Source organism: Scomber scombrus, chromosome 6 (genome assembly GCF_963691925.1).
Source record: "Scomber scombrus chromosome 6, fScoSco1.1, whole genome shotgun sequence".
Taxonomy (NCBI): Eukaryota; Metazoa; Chordata; class Actinopteri; order Scombriformes; family Scombridae; genus Scomber; species Scomber scombrus.
The window spans coordinates 20415461-20438812 of NC_084975.1; the positions used below are offsets into that span (position 1 = coordinate 20415461).

Sequence of the window (23352 nt, forward strand, 5' to 3'; positions counted from 1 at the left end):
AAACATTAACAATTCTAACTTATCTCAAATGTCTTTTCATCCTGGAATCCTTTAAAAACATTCTGGTAAACACAGTTTAAAATAGACAAAATCAGTTATCAAAGTCAGTTCCAGCTTTTTTTTTGGCCCCACTTTCAGGAGCTCTCTCTGACCAGGACATACTTTATCAGACGCATGGAGCCTCTTTTCCCTTTCCATGACGTATGATAGCGGCCCATCCTCTTTCTCTGACCCCTCCAGCTCACAACCAGCAGGATGGAGCAACAACAGCTCAGCAACACTGTGATGCAGATGGCCACTGCCACCAGCAGGGTGTGAGCGGCTACATGCCACCCTTGACCCAAACCCCCAAAGGTGTCCTCTCCACTGGCACCCTGATCTCCCTCACTGCCTGCAGTGTGGTTCCTGCCCACGCCGCCCTTGGTGTCATTGGGGTGCTGTTTGGTGCTCTCTATGTTGCCCATAAGGGCTGTGGATGTTGGAGGGCCGGTGGCTGACTGAGAAAAGGTGGTGGTGTATTGATAGGTAGAGGTGGTTGTGGATGGCTGTGTAGTCATGGTAACCTCCAGAGTGGAAGCAGACGGGGGGGCAGGAGTGGTCTGGGCATTGTGAGGGCCAAGGGTGGTGGCTGTGGTTTGAAGCAAAGTAAAGCTGGGTGTAGGAGAAGTGGTCGTTGTCTGTGCAGGACTCCACAGGGCTGCTGGAGAAGCCGCTGGTATGGCAGTTGCAGTTGTGGAAACTGTTGCAGGCTGAGTGGTGCTATGCAGTGCAGAGGTGGTGAGCACTTTGGCTGCTGTGCTGGAGGGTTTAACTGTGGGTGCTGAAGTCAGAGGCAAGGGTGGAGGTGGGTGAATGAACTGGCGCTTGTCTGAGGGCAGTGGATCTGAGGCATTGATTCGACTGTAGTGGTGAGGTAACACACGCACATTGGTTGTGAAGTATTTTCCAAACACCAACAGGTCAGGATCCACACCTGGGACATGAAGTAATTCATGAGTCAGTCTCCTGTATGTTTTCATTTTTTTTTTTTTTTTAAGTTTTGGTTTCTCTCTTTCCTGATAAAGTTTTACATAATGGCCATAATTGACCCAAACAAAAAAGATGTTCTGTAAATTATATTAGAAAAAGCGGAGGTCATCTTTTATTACAATTTACAACTTTGTGTATAGTATTAAATTTTCCCCTCGCTATTTCCTGACATTATTTTACTTACTGGGTTTTTAAAACATGGCCTAAATATTTTGATTATGAGTCATCTGTGAATTTTTACTTCAAGAAAAAGCACTATTCAAATTTTAAATGAATTCAAATGTTTTAAAAAAATATTATTGTTATAATTAGTAGTAGTAGCATAGTGGCCTATGTTTGTAGTTCTACAGACTGTAAAAGGCCTTCAGGCTCTAGTTGGTATGCATACATGTGTATATGCAGACTACATCTTTGGTAATACAATGTGATTATTGATTGGAGATTCATTTACTTTTACCTTTTGTGATATTGTAGAGAACAACGTTGCCTCTGTGGCTGAGAATACAGCTCTCCAGTGTGGGGCAGTGCAGGTGGAAGCAGTTCACGTTTTCTTGAGTTGTATCATAGTGAAATATGGCCAGATTACAAGAAACTATAAGAAGAAGAAAGGCGATAAATCAGAGTGAGATGCACGAAAAGAGGATACACTAAAAAAGAAAGCAGCTTAATGCATAGTTTAATTTGCGTGTCTATTAGGTTGATTAAAAACATTACTTACAATTTCTCGTGAGGCAGCAGGTGCGGCTGCATTTCAGCGCGGTCTCCTCTTGGTAATACTTCAAAAGCTGCGCTCCTCTCCTCTGAGACTCCTCAATGTCGATGAAAATACCAGGGAAGCGTCGGATCCAGCAGTTTTTATAATAGGACGTCGGTGAGCACCTCGACTCAGTGTTGCACACCAGACTCAAAACCGTCAGCAAACCCCATGTGACATTCATGGCGCGTAAATTAAATCAGACCATGTTAAATTACAATGTGGACAAAGCATGGACATATCTGACGAACTATTGTTAAGTTAATTACTTGGAGTTGACAGGTATGAAGTGGAGCCAGTGGTCTGGTTTTACTGGTGCCAGTCCCTCTCCAGGTGTGTCACAGCGACGCACCTGCAGGAGGTGGAGACCCAGCCGTGCGTAATGTGTCCAGACTGTGCCACAGTGCAAACTCTCCGTGCCATGTAGACACTGATTTTTCACTATAAGAGATTACAGAAAAGTGGCCTCAACGACGTATTCTACTAATGAATATATAATGAAATAATCCGTACAACTAATAACTTCTACAAAGCCACACAAGTCAACGTAGGATATTATTGGACTATTTTCGTGATGCAAAGTCAGTAAAACTAAAATATTCTGTAGAAATTCAGTACTATTGCTCACCACAGACCCCTGAAACAGGAGGTGGACACAAAAACAGCAACACCTTACAATATACAGAATAAAATAACCTGATTTGACAACAAAACAAGAAATACTAGGTTATTTTTGAGGATTTAAGAGGATTTGCCTCAATTCTGAACAACTTGGTTGTAAATTCAGTCTATTGTTAAATTGGATTACATTACAAAGGGGTGTTCATCTTATTTTGTCCACCCCCTGTATATTGTGTGGAATGTGGGCATAATGAGGGCATTTCTTGAGTGAAAGAGAAACCAGTTTTGTTCTTTAAACCTTAAGTCTTAACAAAACCATACATCATGAACAGTAATTGGAAGTTCACTTTTTTCAATGCAGGTCATGACACTCTTAATTTAAATCTCCACACTACATGTAATAAGTCTGCACAGATACTAAAATCTTTACAGTTAATTTTAGAAGGTATTTGTGCAGATAAAACACAAGCTGTCTGTTTTCAGTGAGGTCAGGCATCTGAGAGTGGATTGCCATAATTGTAGAGACCTGCCTTTATTCTTTCAAATGGGATTACCAGAATAAGCCTTTTGCTCTCTGGTTTTGGAGCTGCTACACCTGTTGGGCTGTTTTTCTCATTCTTTGCGAGCCTGTTTCTCTATTACAGTGCCACATTGTCAGTTTACACCTGGGAGTTTAAAGTACCTTTTTGGATAAAGAGTTTATGGAGTGCAGGGCTTATAGCCTACAATTTAAGAGTAAACCACCCTGTGGAAATGGTTTAAATTGTACATTTGTGTAATCTACCATTTCTCCATCTTTATCAGAAGAGGGATTACTTATACTTACATATACTTTCCAGTTTTACTAATAATAGAAGACTGATGTGGATATACTGAGTTAGAAAGCTTCCAATTCAGTATAAGAGTGTCCGTCTTTTTCCCCATTTATTCCTCCATAGAAGTGGGCACTTCAAAACTCATTCAATGGCCAAAGGGAGGATTATATGGGAATAGTTTTCCTTGATGGTAATTATCAGCTTAGTCTTTGAGCTTCACTCATAATGTGTAAATTGCGAAGAACATAGTAGATGGGAAATTTGTAATGATGTCTTATCACCACTAGATGGCAATGGTCACTTCCATTAAACAATAGGTTTGTCCCAATTCCATACAAGATATCAGTGTACTTATGTTGTAACATTAAAATAATATAAAATGTGCATAGACATCAATCAAACTATGATTTTTGAGTGACACTGCCAATTAAACTTTTTAGAGAAGGCTAAATGTTTTTACAAAGATTGTTTATTTTGATCCCCATAAGTTGTTACCAAGGTAACGCTACTCTTCCTCAGATACATTATGCAAATGATTACCTGATTAATTGATAAGTAGATTGACTGCTGACAGTTTTGATAATCAGATAATAATTTTAGTCATATATCAAGCAAAAAACAAACAAACAAAACAAAAACCTGCTATTTCCAGCTTCTCAAATGTGAGGACTTGCCACTTAAAAATAGATATATATAATTGTAAACAGAATACCTTTAAGTTTTAGACTGTTGGTTAGACCATACAAGCAATCTGAAGATGCCATCTTGGGCTTTGACACTTTTCATTGTTTTCTAACATCTTATTGTCTGAAAAATTGATAAACCAAAAACGGTAATAAACAGATTAATCACTATTGTTAGTTCCAGCGCTGGATGAAATACTTACTTTTTGTTGTTTGAGATCTTTGTGGAGCTGTAATGCCACCAGCTGTAATCTGCTCAGATTTTTTGCAGCTGTGAGCTGCTCCTCCATTTCCTTTGTGCATTGCACATTGTGCAACACTTCAGTCAATCTTCAGCATACTCAAAAATCAAGCAGATTCAGTGAGCATCCAGACATATTTGCCATATTTACTTTTTAGACTACTCAAAACCGGCTTGTGTAGTATGGAATAAGGACAAAGCTATTATGATCCAATTTGTTTTATTTGCCCACTGTTAGCAAAAAGGAGTGCAAAAACGAATAGTCTTCATACTGTAAATCTAGCTGATATGCACGTGTCTCTTTATGCATTTGTCATCTATCATCTCAGAGGTATTTTGTATTATAGAAACACGTTTAAAATGCATTAAATGTATGTAGTCTCAGTAAAGATACCTGAAAATTGCCAAGATGTTTGAAATTTTAAAGATAAATGCAAGCTTTGTTCTAAGATACACACAGGATTTGTATATTATGTGTATAGAGGATAAAATTATGAATATTTGATCATATATATTTATGCCTCATGTCACAGTGACTGGCAACACATTTTACAGAATGTAAAAACCCAGCAACAGAGAAGAGTTTTGTAAGAAACACTTGTATTTTCATCTGACACTTCAGGGCAAGTTACACTTACAGACGACCTCTGTAATCATCTTACAGATCCAAATCTGGTTCAAGGTAGCATTGTTATTATGTGCCTTTTGTTGTAGTCAGATCATTTTCAATCAAAAACAGTAAGACAATACAAGGAACATTTAACATTAAACATCAAACAAAGTGAATACAATAGCTCTTTTAAATCATTTTAGCTTCTTATTTTCATAACTGTTTAGAGGAGATGGATGTGGTTCTGTACATAATTACTCAAATGCTAAAATAACACAAAAATATTGGCACCAAAAACAGTGATATTTTATGGATGTGCAAAAGAGGGATTCCCAGCCTACTTTCAATTATTTTTTCCAATTGTTATTCATATTTAAGTCACTAGGTGGCACCCTGAGTCAGCCAAACTTCTCTGTAACAAACATCCCCTGCACATGCATGTGTGTATAATAATCTAAATAAATCAAAAACAAGCACTAGTAAAATGAGATGAAAAACACCACCAATGACAACTTTCTCATGCATCTTGTTGGCTAGGTTTGGCTCCTTTGGTATAGAGACCACAGTGTATCATGGTCCTCTTATTTTTTTCCCCGCCACTTTCACACAAAGCCTGTTTCAGCTTCCACAGTTCTAAATCCACCTCTCCCTCAGCAGTAGTAGTGTTCCTGGGCACGCTGACAACGCCAGTGTCTTTCTGGGCTCCTGACCGTGTTGTATGGTTTCAGCTTTAAGCTTACGGAGGAAGTAGTCCATTGTTTAGTGTTGCTGCTCACTGAGGTGCTACAATAGGTCTAGAGCAGGTAAGTTCCAACTGTGTGACTGTGTCAGTCTTTGACTAGCCTGTAGATGTGATGCTGTGCGCCATGCTCACTGGTGGACACCTCAAAGACATAGGCTATGCACAGCAGGGTCTCCAGTGTGTCCCTGTTAGTCACCACCTGTAGACAAGCACAGACAGTCCTATTAAGTCAGGCTGTGGAGGATAAAATCAACCAAACAGAATAGTGTGTGACAGTGATAATGGTATTGACATCAAACATCAATATCAAATATGAATTGTTTCGCTGATCTGTGTATAGGAACTGTAAGACTCCACTGAAATTCATACAAATCAGTTTTTAGTGGGTTTGTGGCATATATTGGTACTTTAAACTAAGAAATAATTAAAAAAAACAAATACAAAAAAACCCCTTCACAATTCAGTAATAAAATGAGCAAAGAAAAAATGAGAGCAGTTTTCTGGTTAGTTCTTTTCTAGTAGCGAGTGTCCTTCGTAACATACTACAGACCGTGGATGACATGACAGATTAGCATTTGTAGTTAATCACATTCTAATATTAGCCCAACAAAATGGATTTAATCAAGGTCATTTCAGTGAGTTGAAAATGGGGTTAAAGAGTCACGGTGTTTAATTAATAAATAAAATCAGAGTTTGATCTTGTACATGCCTCTTTATTTACCACTGTTTATGGTTTTGGTTGGTGCAATAAAGATCCAGTTTTCCAAAGCAGTGCAGAGGCACCATTAGTTCTTATTAGCACCACTAGTTACAATTAAATCTAATGACAGCAGATTTATACTAGGCTTATCAGACACTGGAAACAAATCTATACATGTACTGACAATGACAAGCTCTCTCTGGTCAAAATATTCTTTCTGTTATTCTATATACAAGATTAATTTTTATCTAAAACACATCAGGTGGATTGTGCTGAGGCAACAAGCATAAAACAAGCACATAACTTCATCTATTAATTATGCTCAATTGCGCTGCATTGAATACAGCCCTTGTTACACAAGGCATATCGATCCATTGTGCTCAGTCTTGTAATGTGGGATCTGTGCTTGCACATATCTATTGTCTGTGTGTGTGTGTCTGTGTGTGTGTGTGTGTGTGTGTGTGTGTGTGTGTGTGTGTGTGTGTGTGTGTGTGTGTGTGTGTGTGTGTGCGTGTGTGCGCGCGCATCTGTTTATGAGCTGTTCATGGTTAATATGAGCTAAATCAGCCCATTGAGAAACCTAATGACATGCTGCCATGTAGTCGTCAGTGTGGGTTCAATATGGTCATTGTCCCATGGCCAGTAGGAATGCAGCCGCCAATGGAAAGAACACCAATGCCTTTGAACCCTGGTGTTGAGGACCACTTTGTTACTATGGTGATACACTCCACTCTATTCATTTCCTTCTCTGCGTCCGCTCTCTGAGGAGCACACCAGCTCATTCAGAAAAGTACAACTTACTGCAGAAAAGACTAAATGTTTTAACTCTGCAAGTAACCATGAAAAATTGCAACTCATAGACGGTGAAATATTGACACCAGCTGTTAATGTTCTGTCAGTTTCCTTTAGGAAGTAACAAGCAAATAATAACAGCACAACCATATTCATTTAAAAATCAAACAGTTTTCCTGTTTCACATCCTTACGACTGAACAAAGTGTTTTGAAATTGAAAGAAAGTATCTGCATCCATACTGAAGGTCTGCACGGCCCTGTGCTTTATTAAATCAGAATGGCATGAGTGGAACTATGTGAATGACGAAGGACAATGAGAGTGTGACCGTGCATAAATATGCTGCAGATAATGACTAATATCCAAACTCATCAAGTCAGGATAAGCTGTTTATGCCTCTTTATAATTCATTTTTCATATTTTCCATATTTTTCTTACTGCCTCTAAAGAGTAATAAGAGCAACAACAGTTTCACTCTCAGGAGAGAAGTTCCTTGTACCACAGATGCCACTGTGCATGTGAAATCCAGTTCTGTTCCCATTTCTCAGAAATGCAGAAGAAAGTCATTCATTTTTGGACAACAACAGAGGTCTACAGCACAGATAGATGCAATATATAAGGCTTTAGATACACACACAATACTCATAAGTGGGATGATTTCATTGTTGGTTTGGCTCTGCATTTGAGATTTGGTGACAATAAGAGAAATAAAGAACATTACCAACCTTATCCTTTAATTTTCTTATGCTAGAATATCATATAAAGGTTTCTTAAATAAATTGTACTTGTCATTTCCACTTGTTTCCAGTCTTTATGCTAAGCTCAACTGACTGGCTGCTGGTTCCAGTTTCATATATAGCGTAAGACATGAGAATGGGATTAATCTTCTTTTCTGACACTAAGAAAGCATTTCCCAAAACTATTCCTTTAATGTTAAACAGAATATCTGAGTAATAACAGAAGAGTAGTATGCATGTCTAATACACTGAAATTTCAAGCCTCTACACATGTACTGTGCTGTATATCCCTGATCCTTGTATGTACCTGTAGGATAGTGAAGTTCTCCAGTACGCTGTTCATCATGTACTTCTCCGGCAGGTGTTTTAGCTTGTGGATAAAGTTGATCATGTATTCACATAAAGGGGAACGGTGGATCCGAAATACGTAGCGCCCGTTCTCAAAACGTGCATACTCCGTCTACGAAAACAGATAAAATACACTATGAAATTGTGCACTCCAATATATCAGAACATATAGCACATGGAAAGAGAATTTAAAACACATTAAAAGGATGAAATGTGAAATCTATTATAAAAAGCAGGGATACATATTCCACTGAAACTCAATTGGACACACTGAATATGAACATCTATGTGATAAGCTGTAATGTGTGCAATATAATATACCTAATGCAGCATATGGCATGCCAGATATGACAATAAACATATTTCTCGTGACAACCGTAATCAAATGATGAAGCCATTAAATGTCATCATGTGGCCTACTCAAGCAGATGGTTCTACCTAGGGATGTGTGTGTATGTGTTTATATTGTACAATCCATCAGCAGCAGATGGGGGCAGGGCCACTTTTGTGTTTATTTAACGGGAAGCAGAAAAGTTAGTCATGCTGGGGAGAATTGTGAATCACGTCTGTTTCTTGACCACAGATCAGTGGTAATTGATTGGAATTCATCTCCACCAGTAGCAGTTATTCACTCCTCAGGGTGACAATGGTGGTTTTTGACGTGGCTATGACCTCTTAATGTTGAAATATCTCTCATCTATTGAGCAATCAGTGATGCAATCTCCTTAAATTGCAGCCACATATAAAATATAGGCTACTGATAACTGTGGGAACGCTACTATCCACAAATATAGGCGTTTTCCACAAAGTGTGAAGCAAACAAGGTACATTTTTTTATTTTACAATAAATAAACAAACTAATATGAGAGCTATTTACTGCATTTATAGGGAAATAACACATTAGATTAGATTAGTAAAACTTTATTAATCCCCTAGAGGGAAAACTCATTTGCCACCAAGCAGCTCATACATACAACAATACGGACACTACAATCAAGTGAATAAATAAATAAAACACATTAGAAACATAATCTACAGCATTGGATCAGAACAACAACTAAAAGTGTTCATTAAAAAATCTGACTAGCGCTGGAACAAAAGACCTTCTAAAATGTTCAGTAGAACACTGATGCATCACAAGTCGCTCACTGAAGGAGCTTTTTAGGCTGTTAAAGACTTCATGTAAAGGATGGCCTTCAAGGGGTAAAACTGTTTTTAATCTGGACCTCGTTCTCTTTTCATAATGACTTCAAGTGATTCTGGGTTAATGCCAATCACAGAGCCAGCTTTTTTGATCAGCCTGTTGATTTGGTTTTTGTCATCAACACAGATGCTGCCTCCCCAGCAGTGCACAGCATAAAAAAGGACACTAGCCAAGATTCCCTGATCTAACACATGTAAAAGGTTCTTGCTAATGTTAAAGGATCTTAGTTTCCTCAAAAGAATAGTCTTGACTGAGCCTTCTTGATAACCACATTTTAATTTATTGTCCAGAAGGACACCAAGATATTCATATGTTTCAACATGATGAGACTGGTCATGGTGCCTTTCTATAATATTGATAGTCTAACAAAATAATAAAAATGATTTCTTTCTAAATAATAGATAGTAATATTCTCCTGAGAATTCTATTTAGAATAGAGGTGACACCAAAAATCAATTCTTATATCAAGAGCACTGTCTCTTAGCTTTAATTGTTTAAGTTTAACACATTTTTAGAAAATGTTACAGTTTTACTTTCCCATCTGTAAAGAGAAGATCAATTAAATATAAAACTGCAGAGGAGGACATGGTACATTTTGTCAGTCCTGAGTACTATCTCCAGAGCTTCTCATCTGCTGTTTAGGCATAATGACCATTCTCAGATTTGCAAATCATGTTATGCTCACTGCCTTACAAAGATTTTGTCCCATACGCAATCATTACAGCTGTAATGAATCTTTCTGAGCATTGCCAACACTCTGAAGCAACTTTTGAATGATGAGATTATGATAATGAGAATTTGATCTATTAGGTCCAATGAAAATACATAAACCTCAATGAGTTCAATCAGAAAATTCTTGTGTGCCATTTATGTATGTTGGGAGTCAGCAGGAAGTTGAAGCAGGAAGCAGGAAGAAGCCGTTTCAGCCAGAGAAAGCTGCCTCCATGAAGCTTTCAAAGCAAAATCCAGGTAAAAAAACAGAGCGAAAACAACAAACAAGATGACCCTTTATGGCTTATCTATATGTTGATCAAAGGCAAAATATATATTTTGTAAAAGTGAGGGGGAGTGCCTGTTATGCATGTACTGAAACATGCTGCTGCCTTTTGGCTGCAAACACAATAGGAAAATAAAAAAATTGAAAATAAAACAAATAATGACTTTATTTTCATTGTCAGAAATGATAAGGAATAACTGAAGAGGCAAGAGACTTTTATGTTAAAATGCCAGGAAAATTGCAGTAACATTTTCTAATAAATGCAGGATAGGTGTGTAGAAGTTCATATATGAAAAAATCCCATTATCCTCATCTTACCTCTACTTTCTCCACCACCTGCTTGCCAAAGGAGCAGACCTTGGTGGATGAGGTGATAATCATGTTCTCAGAGCTCTCATACTGACTGGAAACACCATAGAAGAAGCTGCTGTCATCCTGCAGGTTTATACTGAGGTCCGCCTAGACAGAAGAAACAGATAACATGTCAGGCTCAACTAAACATCAATACACTTTGACCTACAGTAAAAGAACCGTGATTAGTTAGGCAGCCTTTATGAGCATGTAGTCATGAAGACATGACCCTCTTTAACAGGAGACATGTGTGCTAGATTTCACAGTACACTACTCCACATTTAGCATTTCAAATCTCAAGGATATACAGTACCAGCTCCATAATTTATAACAAAATGTCAGGCTCTGCTTTTGTGCTCACAGATATGAATCTCAAGAAACATGTGTGTCAGTTTGACAAAGATGCATTACCAAGAGTGTTACAGCTCAAAGAAGCTGGAGAGTGATTCTCTGTAAAGCCAAGAGGCATCCAATACCCAGATCCTTGTTGACCTAGTATAACACTGTCAATCCAGCCTCAAGATTCCCAAGATGATGATCTTCTTGTGTGTGTGTGCGTGCCTTTTCTTGTAAGACAAGTGTTGTGTTCCCAGCAATAACCTGCTGACATTGCAATTTTCGAGTAGCTCTAAGGTCACAATGTATGTCATATGGTAACCATTTAAAAATATAATAAGCCAATGAATTTAATTTTTTACATTTTTAAATAATCTTTACAGCAAACTTAAACCACTTGAAGCATTTGTATACTCAACTTCCTATGAAAATACAGTCTCACAAGTTCAATTTGAAGTCACCGTTAGTTCAGACTTAAGTTTCTTCATCCTCAGGTGGATGCAGATTCACCTCGACTGGTCCTCCCACTAGTTCAAGTTTGAACTGAGGCAAGTATAATCTGATTTTGGATCAGACTGAGGTGCTATCTCCTCTGTCAGACAGCTGAGCTGTTTTACCTTTTCCCCTGTCGGGCTCTTGTCTCCTAATGGGCCATTGAGACACCGCTCGGCCTCCTCTCATCTCTTCATCACCCCGTTCATCTTCATCCCTGGCTCATGTAATTCCTCTATTTGTCTTCATCCCTGGGGCCTAGTGACCCTCCCCGAACCACCATTCCCTGCTTCCCTAACAGCCTGCGAGGGAATTCATCCAATTACAATCAGCAGCGTGCAATTGGCTGATTAGATCATGGTGGGCAGGCTTGCTGTGTAACAATTTAGCAGAGCCAGCTCAAATCGGATTCCCTCGGCACTTCAAAGGCGTGAGACAATCCGTTAGGACAGGGCCACGGGCGCTAAGGGGGTGAGGAGGAAGGTGGGGAGCGGGGTAGGACAGCCAGCGGCCGACAGGGGGGTTTTGCGGAAATTCAATCTAGAATGCCATAGCTTTGGAGGTGGGCCAGCCGCCTGTCACCGTCACCATGCCAACGTGCGCCTCAGCACACCCCCGAGTCATGACCTGCCACGTGGCTGTGTCACTGCGGTAACATCAAATAGGCCTTTCCCGTCCTTTACAATGGCGTAAATAAGGTTATCGTATTTTCAGATGTGTTGAGGATTTCATTTTGCTTATTTTCATGGCCAAGAGCATCTTCACTTCTTTTTTTCGAGTATGGGTGCTGAAATGTCCAGCTGTTTTGTAGAATTTCTGTGTTTTGTCATGGATGCCATGAGAATTGGAGGACCCCCTTGGGATACGATAAGATGAACAGACTGAGAGGAGTCAGTGTTATGAGCTTGTTTTTTTTCTCCTCAAGCGAGGTGTTGCATATGTAATAACTGTTGACTCCACCGGCTCTGACATGAATCGAGAGTAATATTTCACTGATGAGTGACTTGTTGGTTACATGCCACCCACCGTTCCTCCCCTGCCATCTCTTTCTCTTGTTCACACTATCTGTGTCCCTATTTCTATCTCTTGCTTTTTTATTGCTGTCTTGTTCTCTTTTTCTCTATGATATATGGCAGGGCTCCTCTTCCCCTCCTTCTTCTCACCCCTGAATCAAATGCCATGGATGTGACCAGCTGCTCTTCCCAAGGACTGGACAAGACTACTTCTAATATGGTGTCACTCACCAATGTCTTTTATCTTTCCACAATAAATAATGTGGCAGTCAAACGTGAGAAGGGCAACGCCATACATACAAAGCCATCTGGTGGCATGAAATTGCAAGGCGGCACTTTGAACTTGACATTCATAGTCATTGACGCTCAAAACCACAGCAGTTAAAGCTGTATAACACATTTAGCATCCAATTCAACGGTGGCTTCAAAACAACAATTTGACAAATTTGATTGAGCCAACCACTTCTTGAGCCTGATTGGCGCATTACTCGTTATTACTGTTCTTTTTCATGTTAGCATTTTATGAGTAGTTGCCTTAATCTTTGGTCAGTTAGCTTAGCTGACATAGCTGATTAACTTATATCTAGCTAATGAGCTGGTTTCTTTTATTTAAAATTCCACACCACCTGGCCTGGTTGTTTGTGAATAGATATCTAACGGAGTCCCTCTTGGTCACTTTTTGCACTTCATAATAAAATAATAGCAACAAACATGTATCACCACTGGATTACTTATCTATTGAATATTTCACCATCACAAGCCACAATATGGGATTGGACTGCAGGCTTAGTTTTCCCATAATAAATCTGAAACTTAAAATGTGATCGCAATCAGCTGATCATTATGAGCCCGTTTAACACCATGTTACTGCTCATAAACATTTCTTCAGCGACAGTGTTTACAACAAATATTGGGCTTGAGAGGACACCACTGCAGGGTTTCAGCCACAGTGTCCATGCAGAACAGAGAGGAGCATTTCTTTCAAGGAAACACCCCAAAAGGAGCTTTGCTGTGACAACAGTGAGGCAGGGTGATTTCTGCTTTCCCAAACCCACCCACTCATGATAGTCAGACATCTTTCTTCACCAAAATGGCATCATGTGCCTACACCATCAGCATTTAATATAATGTCATCTGGTGTGACAATGAGAATTTTGAATGTGGCATTCAAGGACTTGGGGCACCAAACACCAGTAGTTAAAAAAATCACACCCCTACTGAAGGCCGCTGAGAAGCTGTAACGGCCAGCTATTAAGAATCTCCTCTCAATCCAAGTGTCGTAAATTTCAGACCTGCAACACAACACTGTGTCACTTTTTGTCTGGGCAGTTTAGAAGCTGATGATTTTTCAGAGCATGTGAGCAACACACCCAGTCTCTGCTGTGGTTTTCTCAGGTGACATATAACAACTCACACCTTTGTGTGGATGTTTTGGGACACCTGGAATGCACAACCAAACTGTGGTACACAGACGGAAGTGCATCAGCCCCAACAATCCCCGAGTATTGGAGAGGGGAGTTGTCATAGACAAAGAGCACGACAGACAACATTTCAAAGCTCTGAACTGCCTTTTTTCACTTAATTAATTCTGTCTGAATCTATTTTGAATCACTGAACAAACCAGAGATGTGGGTTGCAATTTGGAAGTCTGGAGATATTAAAGAAATGTACTTTAATTCACTATAACTATGCTTCGCCCTGGCATCATCCCTCCACTCACTATAAAGCCCACTATATGCCCACAAAGGAAAGAGAAGCAAAACATCTGAATGATGTGCAATAGATTCTTAATAGAAGTCACTTTGGTAAAGAATGGAGAGACGTGCAGAGGGAGGTGTCCTGAGGTAAAGAGGAGGGTGGGTTTGTAAGTATGTATATCATATACCAAAGGTCTTGTCCTAAGCTAAAGCAAGGTGGCCAGATCAGATGAGATGAACAAAGTGGACATGTCCAATTATACCCCATATTCTCCCATTTCTCTGTCTCCGTCTCACAATCCCTTTTTTGTGTTCATTGTCATCTTCTCAACTTACATACTGCCCTCTTTTCAATATCACCCTCTCTTTCATCTCTGTGGATCTTAAATGAAGACTTTGGAATCTTTCAACCAGTACCCTATTTTCCCAGTTTTTGGAATCGGTGCAGTATTGAGTGCTTCAGCCAGCATCTGCAAAATATGCTGCAATGTAATCCTTTGGGTCAATAGCACTCTTTCAATGGACATCTACTAAAAGTGCTTGTTTTTGCCAATGACAGGCTCAGATTGTTATTATAAGTGTCTGACAGCATTAAATACAGAAAGTATATAAATATTTTTCTTTATCTTTTATTTAATCCAGTCCATTTGTTATGGTGTCTAACCAAGACTCGCTCAAGGAAAAGTCTCATTCTGTCGTGAGAGTTGAGTTGTTGTTGAAATCAGCTAATTATTCAGCCATGACAGAGTTGGAGAGAGGAGTGCCAGGAGGAGTTTGTTGTGTATGAGATGACAGAAAGTATAGCTTTGTGTCATCTAAAAGATTTGTTCAAAGTCACGATTGGGTATTTTGCTGATTTTGAAAACAACTTAACTCTTGTACTCTTTGTATGGTCCTTTTCATAATGTTGTCAGACACCAGGTTGAAAAATACCCAAATTCCCCATTAAGTTGAATTTGTCTCATCTATCTCAGTGAGTAATGGTGAGTTAGGGCTAGTGGTATAGTATGATGGTGTGTGTGTGTGTGTGTGTGTGTGTGTGTGTGTGTGTGTGTGTGTGTGTGTGTGTGTGTGTGTGTGTGTGTGTGTGTGTGTGTGTGTGTGTGTGTGTGTGTGTGTGTTTTGGGGGGGCTTATCTATAAATAAGTGTATGGGGAGGGCATGAGGGTTGGACTCAGTCTAATAGCACAGGGACAGGTGGCTGGGCTCACATTTCCTCTGGTGAAATATCAGGCCTGCCACTCTCCCCAAGGCTTCTCACACACACACACACACACACACACACACACACACACACACACACACACACACACACACACACACACACACACACACACACACACACACACACACACACACACACACACACACACACACACACACACACACCAGAGACATATACAAACACACCCACACAAAATGCATCCTGTGCAGCAATGCCTTTTTTGCAAGGATGTTAACCACCAATCAAGTCACTAGACCACTAACTTTCCATTCATTCTAGCTCTAAAATCGTCCTTAAGTTTCTTTAACTTCCAATGTTTAAGCTATCTCAACACAGTTAACACTGCTAGGCCATTAACAGCCAACAGGTGGTACAAAGTATTAACAAGAGCATTCACTGTACTTCACCTACATTACTTGGGCAGGATTATATGCTTTGATGATGTATGAAACATCCCACACACACATACCAAAGTGATCTTAACATAATACAAATGGGTTTTAACTGAAATGAGTGATTTATCAGTTGTAATTAATGTAAATAATTGAGCTGGATTAACAGTAGATTAATTTAGTGGAATGGAACTAGATGAAAATGAATCAAATTAGGATATGTACTGAACTGGACATCTCAAAAAATATTTTTTTAAATGCACAAAAATGTTTTACCCAAAACTTGACAAGAAAGAAAGCGTTGTGTGGCCCTTTGTCAAACAACTCCTTTAGGCCTCCTTTCTTCTCTGGGAACTTGTCGTAGATCTGCCTGACGTCCACCGACTCCAGATAGGGGTCGCTGTAGCTGGGGTTGGACTGGCCAATGTGCACAAACAGGTGCTTGTTGAACTGGAGAGACAAAAGCGCATATCAGGATTTGAACAGAGCCAAAATGTCAGATGTCCTGTTTGCTAAATTTCCACTAAAGGCAAGTGCAAGTTAAGCACTCCAGAACATCTGTCACATTGGGCTTGTTTCACCATTGCATATTAACTGTAATATCTTGTCACCTGTTTCAAAGGTCCCACCCTTTTCTTTCCTCTTGCACCATTTATGAACATGTGATGTGCTGTACTGTATATTCTTAGCGTTAATCCAGTGTATCATATATCTGACATGACATCTGTTTTCTTAGATTTTCTGTAGAAGAATTGTATTTTTTTGTTTATACTGTATTTTCTAATCTTTTAATCAGTGTTTATACTCATCAGTTTTTCCAACTCTGTGGTATAAACTTTTCCCCTGCTATGCAGCATCAAAATACTGTGGTGAAATCTTTTTTGCAGCTCACTCAGAGAACCACATAAAAATAAAATAAACTTGTGTTTATGAGGTAAGAACCCTCCTAAATCATGGATTGAACGTAGTTGTCTCCAGTCTTGTATACTCACAGTCTCTGGGTCCTGAGGTTGCTCCAGGAAGGCGGAGAACTCCAGCATTCGCAACTTGGAGCTGGCAATGCTTCTACCCTGCCAAGGGGGGGCACCGGGAGACATGGACAGCCCTGCTGTGCTTTCATAACCTAGAGAGGAGAGGGCAGTGTGTGCATAAATGTGTGCTCTGAGTGCAACACAGTAAAAAATGCAGTGGTTTTGAGCTTTGTGCAGGCTCTCCGTCATGAGCCGCAGTGTCTCATCACTTTGCCGGCATGACAGCCCTCTGTCAACATGGCAGGAGAGAGAAAGAACACCCACCTGTTATGGGGGCCGGGCCGGACGCTTGCATGGTGTAACTCTGCTGGGAGAAGGGCTTAATGCTGGAGAGACGAGACAGACAAGAGAGAGAGAGGCATGTTATGCACCGTCTCAGCCTCATGACCCCATCTCACATACTAATTGGACCGCCTGACCTCTAAAGACGCAGGGAGCAGCGTGGCATGCTGAATGCCAGACAGCTGAAGACTTTTCTTTATAATTGCACTGATATGTTTTAATTTGGTTCGAGATTTATTCCTTGACGCAAATTTATCTGATGGTTATTAAGTTGATCACATGAGAAATTACTAATATATAACACCTTAGAGTACGAAATGAAGAATGGCTACTCACTCTTCATGGCCTCCTGGCTGTCCTGGGAGTGCCCCGTGCCAAAACTGGAAAAAACACAAGTGTGGAAGCTTTATTACACAGTGCCACCTTAACACTCATTCTCACACAACAATTGAATGATCTCCAAATAAAGCACAGAGCTGAGGGATATTTGTTTCTTATTTAAAAAAAGAGCTTAAATGTGTTTTTATCAAGGTCAAGATAGATCAAGATAAAACTCTTATATATCTTTATCAAAGTTTCATATGTTTTTGACATATACATGGCATAAATAAAATACAGTAAATACCTATCTAAAAAGGGGCCCACTGGGGAGTTACTAATCTGATTCATGCCAGTACTGCCAATTCATAAATCTGAAAGTCAAAATTATTGTGGAAAGGCATCTCAACTATGTAAAATAAAGACAAACTAAATGTATAGAGCAACATCAGTCACACCATAATAATAAGTAAGATCCAGGGAACTTATGTATATATCAATATATAGGGTGAAGAAAAATAATGGTAATTGGCATGAAAACAGACTTTTGGATGAAGTCAAAGTTGTTGTTTTTATAACTTTGTTGCCTCAGCTCAGGGTTTTCTGTATAAGATGGTGACATGGATTTTGTTCAGTGACTCACCCCACCAGCAGTGGGGTAAGCCGGCCTAGAAAGGCCCTGGAGCGCCATCTTGTTCTGGAAGGCTGTGGGTGAGATGATCTGGGCTGAGGACATGGTGGCCATACTCTGCAGTGCCTTGTCTTTGGCAACCTGGTCCTAAAGAGAGGGACAGAGAGCAAGTGTGAGACAAACAGACAGTTACGCAAAAGGAGAGCACTCAGAGTCCTTTTAAGTCAGCACCCCACTTCACCGGTAACACAAGCAGAGCCCAAAAAAGGGAAGTAAAGGGCTGAGGCCAGCTTGCATCATCAGTGAATCCCTGCCAGGCAGAGAGTAGGAGAGAAGGTGATATTACAGTCAAGGGCCTTTGGGTCAAGAGTTAAGTTTATTGCTTTGGCAGGGGCAAGCCTGTGATGACAACCAGCTTCTGTTGGAGGTCATACTGGAAGACAACTCAGGCTATGGGGTGATATGTTAATATGATAATTATTATGTTAAAAAATGACTAAATGCTGACGCCATTAAAAGTAGTTTAAAATTGGAGATAGCTACAAAATTGTCGTCCATGTGCTTTACTGTAAGGTGATATACCTCTTGTTTTTGAATCCACTCCTTCAGCAGTTTCCAAACCACAGAGGACTACAAGCACTTGCCGCCCAGCCCTAATGGGCAAGGCCACACAGTGCATTCTTCTTCCCAGAACTGACTAACACAAGGGCATAGCTGAAATATAGGGGGTACATGTGGTAGGGATCTCAGTTACACCAAAGACGCATTTAAAAAGGCCTGTCACAGAGGCCAACCCTGTGACCGGTGCAGGGCCCTGCCAGCTGAACCCTCATGGCTACCATCCAAGGTGAGGGAGAGTCCTATTGCCTGCTTTGACTGCGAGTATGCGAATGAGAAATGCAAACTGAGAAAGTACTGGGGGGACAGGTATGTGTAAGCTCTCAACGAACCACACAGGAAAACTTTTATTGAGGCACTTACCAAATGTAATACCTGGAAGGAATAATGCAGGGATTAATTTGTTTCTTGACAATTGCACTCGGTTCATCTTCTTCATAATCGTGCACAGTAAGCCTCGGGCTTCCTGAAGTATGTTCACATTTCATCGAAATGTGGCAGCATCCCATTTAAAACTAGCATCAATTAGAGAGTGCAATTAAAATATCCAATCGTTTGTGCCTTTGTGTTAATGAAATGTGAATACATGGCAGTTCAGGGTCCATGGATGTTGTAACACCTTTAACAAAACATGAAACTTCATTATAAGAGGGAATAATATAGGGTAATAATGTTTTCACCTTCTTTCCATCTGCTGCTGCTCAACTTGATTAAAAACATGATAATAACCTCATCTGAATGCAGGCACCATGGCCTGATTATGATATAAAAACCTGTTTGAGTCAATCTCAAATAATATAAAAACATGCAACACACTAATCATATCCTTAATTAAGCAAGGACTTTTCTTTGTCTCTGTCCCTTTGTCCACAATGTAAAACTGTGCACAAATTATTGATTTGATTAAGTCCACATATCTTTAACTTTCCTTTCTACACTTAGAAAGTACATTAAACATACAATGTTGTTAGTGTGTGTAAATGAAACAGAAAAAAGGTTGACTCACGTAGCGTACCTTCAGCTTCACCTGGATCTCCCTGGCCTTCCGTCGTGCTAGAACCTGAATATGACTAGACACCTGGAAGACACAGACAGCAAACACAGCCAGTTAAGATTTGCATTTACTGTATGTAACACTTTTCCAATTAAACTGGGTGCAATGGTGGTTTAATGATTAACATTGTTGCCTTACAACAAGAAAGTTTGGGTTATAATATTTTTGCTCAGGTCACTCTGAGCCTAAAAGGGCATTTAGTCTGCCTGTCAGCTAATCTGTTCAATAGTAAACTTAGTATGGATATTCACGATCTTCAGAGAAGGATTCCTTCTGATTATGATGACTCTGACATTTTGACAAATTTAAATTGTAAACAACAAATATTAAAACTGCACCCAAAAGATGGACCTTTTCTATTTCAATGCAACAGCAAATTAGAAAGAAAAGATCATGTTGTATTTCTTCAAATGTAACAAACAGCAACATTTCATTCATCTCCACTGATGTGAGACAGAGGCAGAAATCTCAGATATGGATAGCTCAAAACATAGGCACATACAATTATAAACATCGGTCAATACAACCAGGGGCAAGTAGAGGAGTATCTCCTTGTAACGTAGATGAATTGTCATTTTATTTTCTTGACAAAACTGACAACTTTTCTATGCATTACCTGGAATATGGCAGGGTGAAGCCAACCTGAAACAGTGTCATTAAGCAAAGAATCTATAGACTGAAATCTATACAAACAACTCATTTTCAGTGAGGTATTTCGAGGTGGTTCTGGATGGTTTAATGAGGTAGTGAGCCACAACACTGATACACCTGTTTCAAAAACAATACTGACTTCAAATGATAAATTATTACTTAACTGTTCTTATTGTGGTATAATATAAGAATAATAAATATTTACTCTGCTTAACCCCAGTTTTTTTCGGGATAATCTAAAAATCTATCTGTTGCTACATGACGACTGACTCTTTAATCGTTAAATCTCTGTTAGAGCACCATTGTATTGAACTTTCCTATAAAGCTTATCTGTAACACAGCATTAAGTTTACTGCTGTTGAACCAGCAGGTGTCCCTCTCTCCCTCCAACCTGTCCCACCATCCATTTATGATCCCTCACTGCCCCCTTCTCCTCTCATCTCCACTCATCTCTTTTCATTCCCACACTGACTCTGCCAAATGACTTAGCAGGCACCTTTTCTCTCCACATCCATCACTGCCCCTACATCAGTCCTTCCATATCAAATACCATAGTGAGGATAGAGTTCCAAATCCCTCGTCCATCCCACCTCAGTCTCCCGTGTAGATCACCATATTCCCCAGCTTCTTTCGCCTTCTAACAAGCACCAGATCCATGAGGTGGTGAAGAAACAACACCGACATATGATCCTATAGCATCTGTGCATTGGGTCCTGGCCCTAAATCAATCGTCATCTCTAGTTTTCCGAACAGGAGGGAGAGAAGGGTAGGGGGGTATACCCAGGGTGTGAGGGCATCACTCAGCAGGAGAGGACTTTCTCGAGGGGTTCAAAAATAGGGGCTGCATCAAGTGTCATTTGCAGAGGACTCACCTGCTTCCTGGTCCGCGTCTTTCCAGTGCGAAGTTTGATGTACCGTGCTATCAATTCATTTCGTCCTGTAAGGGTTCAGAAAACATAATCTTAAATTAATTTCATATTAACCTGTATTGCATTTTCAGTTATAATTTGGGGAGCCTCAAGAAAGTCTGGAGTACTGTACATGAACTAAATAACATAATAAAAAGTCTAATTTTGGCAGTGGTGCACTTGTGGAAGTGGGGGTGTTGATTAGGAGAATTTTCTAGGGTGTGGAGGAATTAAAATGTTTACCTAATCTACTCGTCATCAGCTTGCACTGCAAGTCTGGCCAAACCAGACAGCATGAGAGAAATGTACTATGTAATGTAAAATTCTGTGCACATATTAATACAAATAGTTACGTGCTTCTGTCATTGAAAGTCAATGAATACATCGCTAAATTAACATCTTAAAATCTGTTGTTTTTTATATCTGTGTGTGCACATATTTGCAAGACTTTGTATGCAAGCATGTAAAAGAGTGTACACACATGCCCAAAGAAAGAGTCAACACTGTCAAGTGTGTCAACGCTGAAAACTGCAAGTGTAAGTATATCACTAAGTATATACATCTGTCTTAGTGAGAGCTTGCATCAGTCTCAGGCTGACCCCCTGAGTGCATACTGAGCTCATATCTCTACAGTGAGTGAGTATCTGTGCGCTGTCACTGCTGACAGACAGGTCACATTGGCAGAGCAGGTGGAGGCTGCAGCCATGCGATCCTCAGACCGGACTCAGGACAGACAGTGACCAAAGGGGGCCCAGTCTGGTGAGGCTGCCAAGCAGCTGGTGTGTGTGTCAATGTTTATGGAATATGCCTTTACGCCTGCAGTAAATCTTTGGCTTGTTCCCCCCCCCCCGCATCCAGAGTCTCCAGGTACAGTGGAGGGCAACAGTCATGTGGCTTCTTTCACCCTTTCCTTCCAAACCTCTAGTTTGATGATTAAGATGGAAACACACAAACAGATATACAAGCACAATTACATACAAAAGGTTTTTAGAGTGTAATTCGGGAATAGGAGTTTGTGAGTTTGTGTAGTTTTGAAAATATGGCTCGGGTGGATCTGTGCTGCTGCCATCCAAGTCCATAAAATGTAAGATTGGCTGCATAAAAGCGAGTAACTACAGTTTTATACAAGGAATTCATACACTTACATACAATTATGTATTACATTTGGGTAATGCTGAAATAATTAGTCAATTCAAAAGTTGATTGACAGATAATCAATCTGCAAAATTTCAGCTAATAGTTTCTAATAGTAACAGTAATACGTCCAGCAAAAAATTCTCTGGCGCTTCACAAATGTGCTGTTTTTCTCTGGTTTATGTCTCAAATGAAACATTTGTTTTGGACTGTTGATTGTACAAAAAATCATTTGAAGATGTCACCTTAGGCACTGGGAACCTGTGACGGGCATTTTTCATTACTATTTTCCATGCTAGGGGCATAGCTCTGGGGATGACAATGTCAATCTGTTGGTCCACCACTTTGGTCCAGATGGAAATAACTCTATACACAGTCTATAGATGTAAATACTATTGTAATTTTTCACAGACAATTACAGTCCCTAGACTCAGAAGATGATTCCCAATGACTTTGGGACCCTCTGACTTGTTTAGTACCCCTGGTTAGGTCAAAGTCATCCCATATTCAGTGAAATATCTCAACAGCTACTTGATGGATTGGCACAAAAGCTTGTACTGATAATGATTACAAGAAGATGTATATTAAGAGCTCTGGCTCAGCTTCACAGAGCTGTTAGCATGGATGTAAACTCTTAGACCTGTTTGACTAAATAATTGTGAAATAATCAACAGAATTTTCATCAGTATGTATGGTTATTTCATCAAATATAATGGTTGACTGCAGCTCTATATTAGAGATTAACACATTTACAAACAGGTACTAAAAAAAGGGATGACATAGACAAACACACATAATATCAGTTACCGAGAGAATCAAACAGCTCTCTCACTCAAAGATCTCTCATGCTCCCACACAAGCCCCCACACATACACATACACAAACACACACAGACAGACATACAAGAGTTTCCTAGACTTTGCGCCACCTCTTAAACACGGTCATTT

General features: G+C 39.9%; 2 protein-coding genes across 2 annotated transcripts in view; both read right to left on the reverse strand.

Moving 5' to 3' along the window:
* Positions 1-134: 134 nt before the first annotated feature.
* LOC133981781 (MANSC domain-containing protein 4-like) lies at positions 135-1967 on the reverse strand. The gene is made up of 3 exons (XM_062420633.1): positions 1748-1967; positions 1487-1621; positions 135-973 (listed from the first exon to the last, which is right to left on the reverse strand). The coding sequence occupies exons 1-3, from the start codon at positions 1965-1967 to the stop codon at positions 135-137; spliced, it is 1194 nt and encodes a 397-aa protein (XP_062276617.1).
* A 2701-nt stretch (positions 1968-4668) lies between these two features.
* Positions 4669-23352, reverse strand: part of LOC133981785 (transcriptional enhancer factor TEF-3-like) — a 34065-nt gene continuing 15381 nt past the window's right edge. The window contains exons 4-13 of the mRNA XM_062420636.1: positions 21236-21300; positions 19674-19736; positions 18053-18187; positions 17428-17471; positions 17074-17135; positions 16771-16901; positions 16055-16228; positions 10591-10731; positions 8031-8183; positions 4669-5694 (exon numbers count right to left, since the gene is read on the reverse strand). Of these exons, the coding sequence (XP_062276620.1) occupies positions 5581-5694; positions 8031-8183; positions 10591-10731; positions 16055-16228; positions 16771-16901; positions 17074-17135; positions 17428-17471; positions 18053-18187; positions 19674-19736; positions 21236-21300 (1082 nt within the window). The 3' untranslated portion in view covers positions 4669-5580. The remainder of the gene's footprint in view (positions 5695-8030; positions 8184-10590; positions 10732-16054; positions 16229-16770; positions 16902-17073; positions 17136-17427; positions 17472-18052; positions 18188-19673; positions 19737-21235; positions 21301-23352) is intronic.

Bases quoted from the DNA above. Each gene is read 5' to 3' on its own strand.
- LOC133981781 (XM_062420633.1), bottom strand. From the start codon at position 1,967: ATGAATGTCACATGGGGTTTGCTGACGGTTTTGAGTCTGGTGTGCAAC. The intron at 1,622-1,747 runs GTAAGTAATGTT...TTCTTCTTATAG, and splicing joins CTGCTGCCTCACGAGAAATT to TTTCTTGTAATCTGGCCATA. The intron at 974-1,486 runs GTAAAAGTAAAT...TTCATGTCCCAG, and splicing joins TCTCTACAATATCACAAAAG to GTGTGGATCCTGACCTGTTG.